The 16,365-nt window shown below is 48.2% G+C and overlaps 1 protein-coding gene across 1 annotated transcript; it reads left to right on the top strand.

The window, feature by feature from the left end:
- Positions 1 to 527: 527 nt before the first annotated feature.
- Syp (synaptophysin) lies at positions 528 to 15,629 on the top strand. The gene is made up of 7 exons (NM_012664.3): positions 528 to 560; positions 1,683 to 1,748; positions 2,901 to 3,025; positions 6,112 to 6,310; positions 6,992 to 7,183; positions 11,162 to 11,489; positions 14,216 to 15,629. The coding sequence occupies exons 1-6, from the start codon at positions 543 to 545 to the stop codon at positions 11,483 to 11,485; spliced, it is 924 nt and encodes a 307-aa protein (NP_036796.1). The 5' UTR covers positions 528 to 542; the 3' UTR covers positions 11,486 to 11,489; positions 14,216 to 15,629.
- Positions 15,630 to 16,365: the final 736 nt, after the last annotated feature.

Below are 16,365 nucleotides of genomic sequence, written 5' to 3'. Positions count from 1 at the left end.
AGGTTTTCCTAAAGGAACCCTTTAGACCTTCAACTGTCTTTAAACTGTGGAGATGTTTAAACTGCAAAGACTCTGAACACTGCCATTACCTAGCTGGGTGACCTTGTGCAAGTCACTTAATCTCTCTGGAGACTCATTTTCCTCATCTGTAAAAACAGGACTAATAGTCACGGCTACATAGGGATTAAATGAAAGAACACACTCAACAAACAACACTCGGCTTAGCTAAACGTCATCTGGTAGAACTGAGCGGTCCTCCTACCCCCAGAGATACCTATTTTCTGAAAGGACCCTTTCCTCTAAAACCCACAGCCTCTAGCCTCCAGGATGGAATGGCCGCAGGCAGCTGGGGAGGGCGAAGGGTAACGGGGGGAGCCATGGTGCGCAGGCGCTCACGCAAAAGACAGACAGGGTGCGAGGGGCGGGGCTGCCGCCGACTGGGCTGTTCCGACGATCGCGCACCGCCCCCGCCGCTCCCCGCGCCCGCCCTTGCTACCAGGCACCTTCCGCCCCCCGCATTGCTGCTGCTGCTGCTGGCAGACATGGACGTGGTGAATCAGGTACGCGCTCCAGCACCGTGGACAGAGCCCGGCGCTTGCGAAAACCTGGGTGGCTTTGGCCCTCGAACTCTGAGAGGTGGTGGCGAGGGTAGCAGGGACACGGTCGCTGGAGCTGGGGTTGGGGCTGGGGCTGGAACCAGGGGTCTGCAGCAGGCAAGGGGAAGGAGGGAGGTGGAGAAAAGGAGTGCGCTCTTTGCCGCAGCGAGAGCTGTCCTCACTGCCGCAGAGGGGGCCTCCAGATGCCCCAAAAGAACTGTCAACCTGGAAGGGAAAAAGGGAGATTCGGGTCTAGAAAGAGGGCAAAGGGGTAGAGGAGGGGAGGGGAGAATGAAAAAAAGACTTGGGGGGCTGCAGATGAGCTAGGAAATAGAGCGACAGAAGGTGTGGGGGTGGAGTGGGGGAGGGTTGGCACCCGCCCCTCCCAAAAAGAATGAACCCCGGTAGATGACCACCCTTTCACCTCCGGAGCAGATCTAGAGGGGGACGATCCAATTTTGCCTCTCCAAAACCCCCCAGCCTCCTCATTCCCAACGCATGTCCAGTAAACCCATGCCCCAGCTCTCTCCCACCTTAAGAGATCACCTCCGCCATCTCCCTCTTCTTCGTCACCTCAAAATCGGCTTCCTTCCTAACCGGTAGCGACCCCTCCCCATCCCCATCTCCTCAGACACAACCACAGTCATCTGACTCGCCTTTGCCACTGCAGACCTCTCCCCTCTGCTGTTGTGACTCACCTTCAGCACTTGGTGCCCCCTCCCCCACTCTAATGAACCCCATCTTCTTCCACTGAACCTTTTCTCCTATCTGACTCACCTTTAAGCAGTTGAGACCTTCCTTCGCTAACTAGTCTGGACCCCCATCTATTTTCTACACCCAAACTGCTCTGCCATGTGACTCATCACCTCACACTTCACCACTCCTGAACCCTGGGTGGGTTGCTGAGACCCTGTTTACTCCTTCCCCAAGGGGTCACTTTTCTCCTCCTCACTCCCTCTCCATATGTCACCCACTCCCGGAGGGCCACATGCCGTATCCCCAGGGATCATTGCCTGACAGCCTGGCCCCTCACCTCCATCCCTATTCCCCACACCCCTTCTCCCTCCCCACTGTTTTTCTCCTCAGCTGGTGGCTGGGGGTCAGTTCCGGGTGGTCAAGGAGCCCCTTGGCTTCGTGAAGGTGCTGCAGTGGGTGAGTGTACTCCCTCCGGGCTGTAGGTGGGGGTACAAGGGGAGGTGGGGATGATGGGGTCCAGAAAAGCAGAGGGGTGAGACAGGAGGAGTCCTACTGAACTGTCAGGGTGTGAGGACTGGATTGGAAGGAGATGAGGAAATTGGGCTCCAGAGTAAGATCCCAGGGATTTAAGGACAGGGACCAGAAGGCTATGACGTCACATAAGGCTGAGGGTACCCCTGTTGTGAAGTGACAGATTGTGACGTTCTACCTCCTCTCTTGAACTAAAGGAAGAAGGGATGGGAGATAGAGCCTGAAGCTGAAACAGAGATGCAAAACCAGAAAAATCCAGAGACAGGGAAGGAGACAGAGTATGACAGGCAGGGAATGGTTGTAAAGGCAAAGGGGGGGGGGAGGGAGGGAGGGAGGGAGAGAGAGAGAGAGAGAGAGAGAGAGAGAGAGAGAGAGAGAGAGAGAGAAGTGCCAGGGAGCTGTTCGTGGAGCAGGAAAGTGTGAGGGGAGAGGAAAAGCGCACGCAGATATGGAGGCTCTCAAAAGAGAAAACAGAAGGCAACAGACATAAGGCACAAGGGAGCCATAGAGCCATAGAGACCTTGAGAGAGACAGAGCCGAACAGACAGACAAGAAACAGGCGTGCAGAGACAGACACTCACAGAGAGTGGGGGGAGGGAGGTAGGGAAGGAGGGAGGGAGGGAGGGAGAGAGAGAGAGAGAGAGAGAGAGAGAGAGAGAGAGAGAGAAGATTAATGGGGGAAAGTGTGTGTATGTGTATGGGAGAGGGGAGAACATGCATTCAAAACACACAGAAATGCTGAGAGACAGAGACACAGTGAGCATGAGAGAAAGGGACGGGAGAGGAGAGAAAACGAATAGAGGAGAGAGGAGCGAGGAGGAGAGGGGAGGGGGAAGGGAGGGAAGGAGAAGCCAGAGCACCTAGAGGTAAAAACGGAGAGACACAGGGAAAGAGAAACAGCCACACCCCTGTAATCAGCTTGTGCTAGGACCCGATGAGCCCTGATTAGGGGGGTGGGGGTGGGGATCTCTCCATCTGCTACTGTCTGTGCTGCCCCCCTCAATCTGTCCAGAGGAGGGCACTCCCTCCCACATGCATGCAGGCTCACTACAGCCATCCACCTCCCTGCTACCCAAGGTCTTTGCCATCTTCGCCTTTGCTACGTGTGGCAGCTACACCGGGGAGCTTCGGCTGAGCGTGGAGTGTGCCAACAAGACGGAGAGTGCCCTCAACATCGAAGTTGAATTCGAGTACCCCTTCAGGTGTGCCCCTGCCCTGGTATCCTGAGACCTGGGAGACGCAGGGGCAGGGTGGGTCTGGGTAATCCTTCCCAGAGTCCTTTGCACACCTCACACCTTTGAAGCCACGGCCACTGGGATCACTCCCCATACACCGAACACTTGCTGTGTAACTGGCCCTGCTCTAGCTTTCTATGACAATTGGTGTGTAAGCTAGACACAGGGTGTCATCCTCTCTGGCTATATTCTGACAAAGGGGAGTGATAGAGGACAGGAAATAAGTAAGATTCATAAGTAAATGACAGGGCCGGGGCTGTAGTCAGTAGTAGGGAGATTGCACAGCAAGGCCCTGAGTTCCGGGGAGGGGACATGCATGAGAGATCATCACATGTGTGCATACTTTAAAGCAGTAAATGCTCACTTAATGTTAGTCCCTGGGCATGGTGGTAAATGCTTGTAATCACGACACGGAGGAGGCTATGTGAGAATTATGGTGACTTCCAGGCCACCCTTGATTACAAGGTGAGACCCTATCCCAAAATAAGGGGATACTCAGCAGATAAAGGCACTTGCCATTGAGCCTGACAACTTGAGTTTGATCCCTATGTTGCATGTAGCACAAAGAACAGACTTCCCTGCAAATTGTTCTCTGACATCCACACACGAGCTGTGACACACATGCACCTACATAACACACACGCATCTGCATACACACAGGTATACACACACTAAATACATAAAATGCAATTTTTGGGAAAAAAACACGTTTTAAAATAATGTTAGTTAACGTCATTTACTTCTCAAACAGACCAAGTTCCCTATCCTCATAGCTCTACATGAGAACAAAGAGAATAACTGCAAATGCAGATAAATACAAGATGTGGGGAATCATGGGACCAAATTAGATGTTCCTGATATTTACTGAGTCCCCACCATGTACCAGGCAGTATGCTAGGTACCAGCTGTGCATGAGTAAGGATAGGCTGTAAGAGCTACTATATCTTAAGGATGGGGAGACAGTGGGATACAGACAATTGGTTTCACTTAATTTTCCTCAGCTATTGAACTAAATCATATAACAGTTAGGGTCTTGACATCCTCGTTCGTAAACAGAAAATACTGATGCCCCCCAGGCAATGGCCCATTGTCACTAAGTTGATACTTGTAAAGCACTCGGTACAGTGTCTGGGACACAGGAAGTGCTCGGCATAAGCTTATTAAGTAGAAGAGTTCAGATTTAGAGGAAAAGTTGGGAGGTGAGAGGTGGGGAACACCAAGGATAAATGGAAACCCAAAATGTTGCACACTATAGTGGGAGAGGGAAGCCAGCTCATGCTCTGAGCAGTGATTGGAAGAGCACAGCTAGGGGTATCCAGGTTCACACGAGCCAGGGAGGAAAGAGTTGGGAAGCTGAGAGTATAGCCCAGAGGCAAAGCACTTGTCTAGCATGCCCTGGGTTCTAGGTTCTACCCCCAATACCTAGGAAGAGGACCACACACACACACACACACACACACACAGAGAGAGAGAGAGAGAGAGAGAGAGAGAGAGAGAGAGAGAGAGAGAGAGAGGAGTGAAGGGTAATCAACGGCATAAGAGCCAGTCTTTTGGGAATTCACAAGGTCACAAAAGCTATCCATGAACTCCCCCTAGAGCCTTCCATGCTCAGGACCGCTGCAATACAAGGACACCTTCTATTTGCTCTGTCGAAGGATCCTATCTCCAACCTGAGGCCAGAGCTATGGGCCTCCAGGCCAGTTCCATTCCACCCACACATGAGCCACAGCACAGGGAAGGAAGGCCATTGTCTTCAGGCACCTTCCCAGACTGTCCCTCACACATCCTGTTCCAAGATTCCTTCTACCCTTCTGTCTTTTCCTATTCCAGAGCTGTTTAGCTGCCACACACATATTTGTTTTCTCTCTCTCTCTGGCACCTAAAGCGGGACATAGAAAACAGTCAACATGATTTAGGAGGAGATAGGATTTTTACGGAAGTTCCGTCCTTTCTCTACTAGCTGCATGACTTCATGCAAGCAAATGCACTTCTCTGAACCTGTTTCCAGCGCTGTGCATTTCACCTGAAAACACTGCTTGAGAACCTAATAGGTGCCAGCATGATTCCAGGCCCTTGGGATCTGTCAGTAAAAGGAAAAAAAAGGAGCAATGTCTACACCCTCATAGGTACAGGGGGAAAAAAAACAAGATGAAAAAACAAAATCCAGGGCCGGGGAGATAGCTCTGTCAGTAAAGCATTTTTGCCTTACAGATGCGAGAACTTGGAGCCCAGAACCCACTTAAACAAAGCCCAACATGGTGGCTCATGCTAGAATCCATGCCAGCAAGCTCAGGGTAATTGACAAGTAATAAGCCAGAGAGAGACCCTCTTTCCAAAGTGGGGGTGGCATCTGAGGAACAGGACATGAGGTTGAACCCTGACTGGCACAAGTGTACCATGCAACTGTGTACACACCAAAATATGTGTACCCGCACACACGTGCACATTCATGCACACATGAATAAATTTTAATCATCAGCACCAAAAATGTCTTCTTTAACTTGAAGGGCAGGAAGTCTTTTTTTTTTTCAGAGCTGGGGACCGAACCCAGGGCCTTGCGCTTCCTAGGCAAGCGCTCTACCACTGAGCTAAATCCCCAACCCCGAAGGGCAGGAAGTCTTTAATGAGAAGCTAAGAGTTAAGCAAAGTTTGAAGGGGCTGAAAGAATAAGGCATGAAAGCTATCCTAAGGAAGAGCATCCCTACACTTGACCTTAGCCAAAAGGCTGAGAAACCATAAGGGAAGAATGCTCCTGTTAAAGAGACCAACCAGTGCAAAAATCCTAAAGTAGAGAGATACCTGTCACAGTCTACGATGAATTCAGAGGCAGGAGTACCTGGGCTGCAGTGAGGGAGGGGTACCACACAGTGAGGGAGGAATGCCACAAATCTTACCAGGATGCTTTCAGCAATCAATGATGCCTTGCAAGTGTTCTGTGAATGCTCATTTCCTCCTTTTCCTGGGACCTCAAAACACTCTGGTATACCCTTGGCCAGGAAGGTGAGAAAGGGATTCTGGGAGTCTGGGCCACACCTGAACACCTCTCTCTGCAGGCTGCACCAAGTGTACTTTGATGCACCCTCCTGCGTCAAAGGGGGCACTACCAAGATCTTCCTGGTTGGGGACTACTCCTCGTCGGCTGAATTCTTTGTCACCGTGGCTGTGTTTGCCTTCCTCTACTCCATGGGGGCCCTGGCCACCTACATCTTCCTGCAGAACAAGTACCGAGAGAACAACAAAGGGCCTATGATGGTGAGTCCCCACAGCTGATTGCCATGCCGTGACCAAGGACGTGTGGCCACAGGGGCCCAGCTCATTTGCCTCACAGGCCAAACAAACTCCCAGACAGGTCCCATACCCAAACAGCCTAACACTGCTGCTGTCTCCAAGACTCCATCCACACTGGGCATCATAGACTCATGGGGACATACTCACAGCCCACACAGAATGCCAGACTTGCCCACATACCTAACCGTACCGTCTCTCACACGTCCACACAGACTAGATCAAAAGAAGGAGTACTTAGGTTCACTGTGACAGTCATGCATGTCACCCTGCCACACAGACACTGAGTCCTACACAGAGAGGTTCTCACACCCTCATCCCAGACACCAAATGACACATATTCCCACATGCAAATAAAAGTGGTAAGACACACTTCTCACAGATTCAGAAACATCCCACGGAGTTAGTTCCTCCCTCAACATCTGTACCCACGCACCACTAGCACACTCCCTCTGTATCATAGATACGCACAGAAGTTCAAGCTGAGACCTTCAGGTGAAAACATTGTGAGCTTCAGAGCTGCAAAGGCACAAAAGAGGCAAGCCTCTTCTAGAGGACCCCCTCCCACAAGGGCTCGTGATCTGAAGGGGCTCAGGGCTCAACATGAAGCAGTGCATTCACAATAATATCTTCCTCACCCCTGCCTAGGACTTTCTGGCTACAGCCGTGTTCGCTTTCATGTGGCTAGTTAGTTCATCAGCCTGGGCCAAAGGCCTGTCCGATGTGAAGATGGCCACGGACCCAGAGAACATTATCAAGGAGATGCCCATGTGCCGCCAGACAGGGAACACATGCAAGGAACTGAGGGACCCTGTGACTTCAGGACTCAACACCTCAGTGGTAAGCCCTGGGAAGCTGGCTGGGCTGGAAGACAAAAGCTGAGAGACACAGTCTGGCACGGGAAGTGGTGGAGACAGAATGGGAGGAGAGTCAGGAGATCCTTGGGGGCTCCCAGGAGGAGGCACACAACAAAAGATGGTTGAACAATTAAAACCACTGGGACACCACGAATTATCTGTCCCCAGTAGCGGAACATGAAGTCTTTCAGATTACGCGGGGGGGGGGGGGGGGGAGGACTGGGCCTAGCCCAGTCACGCCGAAGCTCCTGAAATTCAGTATCCTTTTAGGACTTGTTCCTTAAGTGCCGAAGAACACGATCTTGAAACGTTTTCCTATTTGGCTGCCCCCTAGTGGCTAGAAATAGTCTGAGCATAGATCCTGTCACTTGGCAAGCTCTGTGACCTACAACTAGTAACAAGCCTCTCTCCGGGATCATTTTGAGCGGCAAACTAAAGGCTGATGATAGGTCCTGCTCCAAACATGAGTATTCACTGAATTCACAACACACAAAATGCTTTGCAAGAAAACCCAATAAAAGATTACATCCTATATCAACATTATAAGTGCTAAGATTTTTAACTCCCCCCAACCCCTGCCATTTACTGATTACATAATCTTGGATAATTTAGCCTGTCTGAACTTGGCTTTAAAATGGACATAGCAAGGGCTGGAGAGGTGGCCCACAGTTAAGATCATTTGCTGTTCAGTCAGGTGGTGTTGGTGTACACTTTTAGTCTCAGCACTCGGGAGGCAGAGGCAGACCTGAGTTTGAGACCAGCCTGGTCTACAGAGCTATTTTCAGAACAGCCAAAGCTACACCCTGTCTAGGGTGGGGGCCAGGAAGGGACAGCACTTGCTGTTCATGCAGAGGACCCATGTCCAGTTAGTAACATCCATAATTCTACCTCCAAGGGATTTATGGGCATGCAGGTGATACACACACCTGCTTAAACACAGAAAACAAAATTTAAAGATCTTTTAGAACACAAAATGAAATGGAGGTGTCAACCCAAGTATGGTGGCACAGGCCTGTAGTTGTAGCATGTGGGAGGCTGAGGCAGGAAGACCGCTAAGAGATTGAGGCCACTCTGGGTATATATATAGTGTGAGTTGCAGAAAAGCTGAGGCTACAGAAACCTTGTCTCAAAAATAGAAAAATAGGACTGGAGAGATGGTTCAGTGGTTAAGAGCGCTGACTGCGCTTCCAGAGGTCCTGAGTTCAATTCCCAGCAACCACATGGTGGCTCACAACCATCTGTAATGAGATCTGATGCCCTCTTCTGGTGTGTCTGAAGACAGCAACAGTGTACTCATATACAAAAAAATAAATAAATCTCTTTTTAAAATAGAAAAATAAACTAAATATGCTAAGAATAAATAAGCTGGGGATATCAACTAGGTGTAGTGCTACAGGTCTATAGTCTCTGCTACTCAGCAAATGGAGGCAGAAGATCAATCTCATAAGCTCAGGAGTTTTGGACTAGCCTGAGCAACATTTCAAGACTGTGTCAAAACAAATAAAATAAAATGTAGGTCTTTCTTTCTGTCCAAACATGGATTTTTTTGTGTTTATATATTTATTTATTAGTTTCTATTTTTTAAATATTTATTTATTTATTATGTATACATCATACAGCTTTCCGCCTGCATGCATGCCTGGAGGCCAGAAGATGACACCAGATCTCATTACAGATGGTTGTGAGCCACCATGTGGTTGCTGGGAATTGAACTCAGGACCTCTGGAAGAGCAGTCAGTGCTCTTAACCGCCGAGCCCTCTCTCCAGCCCTTAGTTTCTATTTTTTATTAATTTTTTTATTTTGGTTTTCTGACACAGGGTTTCCATGTATAACCCTAGCTGTTCTGGAACTTGCTCTGTAGATCACCACTAACCAGCTCAAACCTGGAACTTTAAGGAAACTAATAAATGTGCTCAGAAGAGGGTGTAACATATAGTAAATGGCATATAGAATTTTGTTTTTAAATATTTCATTTAAGCTCCATATTTATTTGTAATTTTTAAATTTTTTTAATAGCATATACTTAGCTGGGCACATGGTGGCACACACCTTTAATCCCAGCAATTGGGAGGCAGAAGCAGGCAGATCTGGATTTCTGTCAGTTTGAGGACAATCTGGTGTACAAAGAGAGTTCCAGGTCAACTAGGGCTGCAGAGTGAGACCCTGTCTACAAAAGAAAGCATATACTTAGAGGCAAGGATATTAATACATGCCTGTAACCCTAGCACTTAAAATACTACTTTTTATTTTACGTGTATGAGTGTTTTGCTTAGATGTGTCACTTGCATTCTTGGTGCCTGTGAAGGTTAAGAAAGGGAGTCGGGGCTCCTGAAACTGGAGTTACAGGTGTCTATGAGCCACCATGTGCATGCTGGGCATCGAACCTGGATCCTAACCTCTGAGCCATTACTCTATCCCCAAGGCTAATTTAAAGCCAGACTGGCCTACATAGTAAAGTCCAAGTCATCCTTGGATAAATGGCAAGACCCTGTCTCAAAAGCAAACAAAACAATTAAAAAAGAAAAGAAAAAGAGGGGCTAGAGGGACAGCTCGGTGGTTAAGAGTACTCTATTGCTCTTACTGAGGACGGGAGCTCAATTCCTAGAACCCTTTAATCCTATCACTTTGAAGGCAGAGGTCAGCCTGGTCTACACAGTGAGTTCCAGGGTTGCCAAGATACATAGTAAAACCTTGTCTCAACATCCACAAAAAAAAAAAAAAAAAAAAAAAAAAAAAACACTTGAGAAGGGGCTGGAGAAATGACTCAGTGGTTAAGAGCACTGACTGCTCTTCCAGAGGCCCTGAGTTCAATTCCCAGCAACCACATGGTGGCTCACAACCATCTGTAATGGGATCTGATGCCCTCTTGTAGTGTGTCTGAAGACAGCTACAGTGCATTTAATATATAATAAATAAACAAGTCTTTAAAAGAAAAAAACACTTGAGCAGAGAAATGTAGATTTCTGTAAACTTGAGGCCAGCCTCCTCCTCATAAGGAGTTCTAGGACAGGTCAGCCAGGACCTGGAACGTAAAAAGACCCTGTCTCAAAAACAACCAAAAAAATTACACATATACATATCTGTTATACATATGCATCTATGTGCTAAGTTGTATATACATACATTAATATATGCATCAATTAGTGATGTCTATTTCTTTAAAAATGCATATTTATATATTCTATAAATTTACTATATTTTGTACATATATACTTAGTAAGAATGTACTCAAATATATTTTTAAAATTAGGGGGGTTTTTTGGTTTGTGTTTTGTTTTATTTTGGGTTTTTTTGTTTGCTTGTTTGTTTGGTTGGTTGGTTGGTTGAGACAGGGTCTACTTATATAGCCATGGCTGTATTGGAACTCAATTTGCAAACCAGACTGGCCTCAAACTCACAGAGCTCTGCTTGCCTATGCCCCCTGAGTGCCAGGATGACAACTGCACTACCACACCCACCCCAAAAAATAAGTTGTTTGAGGCTGACTTTCATGTAGCACAGGTATGAAAGTATGAACTTAAAGCTAAACTTGAATTTCTGGGCAGTGAAGGCAGAGACAAGCGACCTCTAAGAGTTCTGGGCCTGCCTGGTCTACGGAGTAAGTTCCAGAACAGCCATGGCTGAACAGAGATCCTGTTTCAAAAAAAACAAAACAAAACAAAACACAACCTAGCCTTAAATTGATCGCACTGCCTCCAACTCCTTCGGATTACAGATGTGGGCCATCAGGCTCAATAAATACCCGTACATGTATACACTGATAGAAGCTCAACATCCATAGGAATCTAAATCCTATGAAACTGCCCCATTCCCAAGTTTTTCTGTGCACTGATAGTCACAGAGGCCAACGAATTTATGCCCTAAAAATACCCATTCCTGTTCACTCAGCCTCAAAGTCCCTGGGGCTGCCAGGGCAATAGGTAAGAGACAACAAACAGCTTTGGTCATGTCTCCCTGCAGGTGTTTGGCTTCCTGAACCTGGTGCTCTGGGTTGGCAACTTATGGTTCGTGTTCAAGGAGACAGGCTGGGCAGCCCCATTCATGCGCGCACCTCCAGGCGCCCCGGAAAAGCAACCAGCACCTGGCGATGCCTACGGCGATGCGGGCTACGGGCAGGGCCCCGGAGGCTATGGGCCCCAGGACTCCTACGGGCCTCAGGGTGGTTATCAACCCGATTACGGGCAGCCAGCCAGCGGTGGCGGTGGCTACGGGCCTCAGGGCGACTATGGGCAGCAAGGCTATGGCCAACAGGGTGCGCCCACCTCCTTCTCCAATCAGATGTAATCTGGTGAGTGACAGATGGGCGGGTGCGGTAGGCAGCGAGCATACAAGAAGTGAAGTTTGAAGGAACCAATAGATTGGCAGAACTACAAGAAAATTGAATTTGGGAAAACTAGCCAATGAGAGGAAAGCATGAGAAGGAAGGGGCAGGAGCCGTGCTCAGAGTAACCAATGGAAGGAGTGTAGGAGCACTTGCGCAGTGGAGAATCACCCAAATGGTGTAGGTTTCCAGGAAGGGAAGGGGAGGTGGGTCTTCGAAATGATTGGTAAACCAATAGGAGGTAACGCCAGTAGGTGGAGGAAGGTAAACACGGTGGGTTTTGAAGGTCACCCGTGCAAAAGCAGGATATAGGTCAGCTGCTACCTCTCCTTAACCCTTTAATGAAAGAAATGGTTTGGAATGTCAAATGAGGAAAAGGGGAGGGGTGAAGGCTTTAGAAACACGAGTGTGCCTTCCTGTTGGGCCTTAAAAAACTGATGCCTGGCGTGATAGAGCACATATATAATCTCAGTACTTGAGAGACAGAGGCACGGGGATCGCTAGTTCTGAGTTAGCCCAATCCTGTCTTAAACAGAGAAGAGACGGTACCACCACCTACGTGGGAGTAGATGTGGTCATGGGTGAGCCAAGATCCTGAGCCTTCTACAGCATCCCACATTTACTTGTTCTAAAACTCCTTGGCCAAACTTTGGGACATGCCTTTAAGCTCAGCACTGAGGAAGGCAGAGACAAGCAGGTCTCCTGTGAGTGAGTTCAAGGCCAGCCTGGTTTGCAAAGTACTTTCCAGGCCACTCGGAGACCCTGACCCCCCCCCCAAAAAAAATCCAGTCCTCTGTTGGTTCCTATTTTCAAAATCTCTGCAGCCTATTTCGTTTTTTTCCCTCATAATTATCTTCCTTAGAGCCCTTCCCAAGTAACTGTCGTCTGTCCTGTTTACAACCTGTTTTGCCACCCAGCGTCCTCGAGGCTTCTGCTAGGCCACTGTTCTAAATTCAGAAGTCACTGCTCTTTCCTCACATGTCTGTTGTAGCATCTCATTTAAAGGCAAAAACTATTTCACCGTGCTCACAGGCCCACATATGCAGCACTACCCTATCTTCCCCACAGACATTTAATCTGACCTTTGCCTCCTATCCCTCTGTTTCAGTCAAACTGGCCTGAGCCAGGTCTAGGTGTACTGCAGGGCCTCTGCACTTGCTTTACACATACACACCTTTACCTAGCCATTGCTTTGGTCACTCACTCAATGACGTTTTTGTTCTCTGTTGTCTGTCTGTCTGTCAAGGGAGTTGATTTGTTTTATAAGGACTAAGAATTGAATTCAGGTCTCTTGCACTATAAGCAAGTGCTCTACCACTGAGCTATATAATTGGGCCTCTTTTTACTTCTTTTGAGACAGAGTTTACTAAATTGCACAAATTAATTTGGAACTCGTTCTATAGCCTAGGCAGGCTTTGAATTTGCAATACCCGTGTCTCCATCTCCCATGCGTCTGGGCTTCACCTGGCTTTGTTGTTGCTGCATTGTTGATATTTTTTGAGACAAGATCTCCTATAGCCAAGGCTGGCCCAGAGCTCCTTATGTCGCTAAGGATGATCTTGATTTCCTAATTGTGCCTCTACCTCCATGTTTTGCTTTTTGTTTGAGTTAAGGTCCCAGTCTGGAACCCAAGCTGGCCTCAAACTTGTTTTCCTCCCACCTCTACCTCCTAAATTCTGGAATCACGAGCATATACCACTAACTACATATCAATGGTTGTCTGTCTAGAACAACCCCTCCTCATTATCTTTCATACCGTACCCTATGTTCTTCCTTCTCACAATTTGTAATTTACTAATTTATGGTTCGTGACTGTATTACACTAGAGTAGAGGTCTAACTAAGACTTATTCATGCTACACATACATCACTTAGAGTATTTTTAATTCTACTTGTATTTAATTATGTGTATGTATGTGAGTATGAGCCTGTGAGTTCAAGTGTCCATGGAGACCAGGAAAAAAGGGCAGATTCCTTAGAGCTAAATTTACATATAGTTGTAACCTACCCAGTGTAGGTTCTATCAGTCAAATGTGGGTCCTCTAAGAGAGCAAGAAGCACCCTTAACTTCCAAGTCATCTCTACAGACTCACTTAGTGAAATTTTTTGTTGTTTTTTTGGTGACAGAGTCTCTCTACATAGCCCTGGCTGTCTTGAAACTCACCCTGTAGAGTAGGCTGGCATCAAATTCAAAGATCCACCTGCTTCTGCCTCCCGAGTGCTGGGATTAAAGGTGTGTGCCTCCATCCCTGGCCTATTATCGTCTTATATGAGATAATACTAGATAGTCTACTAATGTGTCATGTTCATTGTGTGAACCTGTATCCTCCCCAGATATGTAAGCCTCACAAAGATAGGGAGAGTTTTTTTTTCCCTCAATACAGACTTTTAGCAGCGACTAGAATGGTACTGGTTCCGGGCTTTTTTTTTTTTTTTTTTTTTTTGTTAAGAGAGAGGACCTTAACTGTTCCTTTGGTACCCAGGCTGAGCAAGGTTGGTAATTTCTTCCTAGTGAGACCAGCTAGGATGATGCTGACTCCAGACCTGTTAGAGAGGAAAAAAGAGGGAAACATGCCAAGCAGAAGAAAAAGCATAGTAGCCCAATCCCTTCCTGAGAGTACTGCTCTCCTCTGTCTGTGAGGGCTCTGCCCTCATCTGGACCCCTTCTCCTTTCTGTGTCTTGTCTCTCTACAGGTCAGTGAAGTCCATGAAGATCCCACGGGTGGGCAAGAGCTCAAGAGAAGGCCTGCCCCCCTTTTCCCATCCCCATATCCTAGGTCTCCACCCCTCAACCCAGGAGACCCTAACTGTCTTTGCTGTTTATATATATATATATTATATATAAATATCTATTTATCTGTCTGAGCCCTACATTCACCCACTTCTCCATGCACTAGAGGCCCAGTCCTGAATGGGCTCCTCCCCAACCCTGACCTTGCATTCCTCAGCCCCTATCTGTTCCCCAGCCCTGTCCCTTGAGGTAAGGGGCTCTAGAAAGGGGACAGGAAGGGAACCAGACCTTGGCTGCATGGAGTGGGTTGGTGTGACTTTCTCTCCTTCCTCCTCTCCCTCTGCCCCTCCTAACTCTGGCCTTGGTCCTCCAGCATCACCTGAACTTCAGAAGCTCTCGAATGGAAATCTGACCCCAAGAGTAGAGCAGTAGACTGAGTGGAGGAGGCTTGGGTGAAACGGGCAGAGAGGAGATAACCTCTGTAGAGAGAGGACTAGTCAGCCAAGAGTTGAATTCCAGACATACTGGATGTGCAGTCTAAAAGGAAAGTGGTATCCTACCGCATTCTGCAATGGGGCTTTAAGTGACCAGAGAGAGTGGTTCTAGGAGGGGTGTGGCTTAAACACAGCGGGCTCCAGAGTGGGCAGGTTTGGGTTGGATCCAGCATCTCTAGAAGGGGTGTGTCTTGGAACATTCAGGAGTTTGAGCTTGATTCCAAAGAGCTTGAGCAAGGGTAGAAGTGGGGTTCAGGGATGATCTAAGCTTGAGATGAGGTCCTGCTTAGGATTCCAGACAAGCATATGAAGAGATGTGTGGTGGTCTCAGAAGAGGAAACCCATTCTGTAATGGGGCAGAGAAGAAAACACGTTTTCAATTGAGTGGAGTTTGAGAGGGTGCAGGAGGCCATGGTTAGGAGCTATGAGGTGAGTTTTGCTAAAAGCAGGAGGGCGTACTCCTGGCCCCTGCGAATTGAGGTAATGTGGGGAAAGCCAAGTATTGTGGTTTGGATTGTGAACAAAATGTCCCTTGCGGACTCCCTCAAGAGACAGCTAGATCATCAGAAGACAGAGTCTGCAGGTCTGTAGGGCTGGTCTACCTTCTCCCCCCTTTCTCTGCCCTCTCCCTCCACACTCCCGTTTGTCCCGGAATACTTGGAGGCTGGGTCTGGAGCCCCGATCCTGTACCCTCTGCTGTGTCTGTGATGTTGGTAGTGCCTGTGATCGTGTGTTGCCATTTTGTCTGACTGTGGTCCCTCCCTCTTCCCTCCAGACCCCCTACTTTCCTGTGCCCTTCGGTATTGTTTGAAGACCCCCTCCCCGAGGAAGAGCAAATATGAGAAATTCCCCTCCCCCAAATAAACTCCTCAACTACCTAGTCTGCCTGGCTCTGATTTCTCAGTGTGAGGTGGGGGGTGTGCAGAGGGGAGAGGAGGCAAGAAGAAAGGAGACTAAAGGAAGCCCAGACCCCTATAGCATCCTACTGAAGCTTTGTCTACAAAGTACTCAGAGTCTCATTCTGAGTTAGAACTGTTTATTGTTCCATTGCTGACTGTCAAATCCTCTTCCTGGCCACAGGGAAGTCTTCTTCTCAAATCCTTAATTAAGGCATCCCCAACTAGAGATACTCCACAAGACCTTACCTTACCCAAGCCTTTGTTTCTGAACCCTTCAGATCTTGTGGTATCTTATTACCTTTCTCTTGCCTCAGCCTCAGCAGAAAAATCAGAGGCTGATTAACTGATGAATAAATGTCCCCCTTCGCCAGCTTCCCTCTGGACAAGGGTCAGGAAGTGACAAGGTTATATGTTGTAATGGGGTTGAGGTGGGCAGAAGGAGGAGTTCCTGGGCGCCCAAGATGAAAGACCTGTCTGACCCGTCGCCTCATGCCTAATTAAAGACTCAGTTCGGGCGCCTGAGTTCTGAGTTAGAGCTGCCAGTGCTTGAACCTTCCTAGCCCCAAGGCCCACCGAAGTGGAGAGCAGGAAAGGGAGACCCAGCTCTAGAAATGAGCTGAGGAAAAGAAGAGACCTACCTAGAGACAGAAAAATAGAGGAACAGGAAGGAAGGCTCTAAGACCTACTTCTTTGGGCAGAGGTGCAGTGGGGAACCTCGCC

This window comes from Rattus norvegicus, chromosome X (assembly GCF_036323735.1).
Source record: "Rattus norvegicus strain BN/NHsdMcwi chromosome X, GRCr8, whole genome shotgun sequence".
NCBI classification, from domain to species: Eukaryota; Metazoa; Chordata; class Mammalia; order Rodentia; family Muridae; genus Rattus; species Rattus norvegicus.
Note: the sequence above shows the minus strand (reverse complement) of the source record. Positions and strands in the feature narration are given on the sequence as shown.

Bases quoted from the DNA above. Each gene is read 5' to 3' on its own strand.
- Syp (NM_012664.3), top strand. The intron at 3,026-6,111 runs GTGTGCCCCTGC...CTCTCTCTGCAG, and splicing joins GAATTCGAGTACCCCTTCAG to GCTGCACCAAGTGTACTTTG. The intron at 7,184-11,161 runs GTAAGCCCTGGG...GTCTCCCTGCAG, and splicing joins CAGGACTCAACACCTCAGTG to GTGTTTGGCTTCCTGAACCT.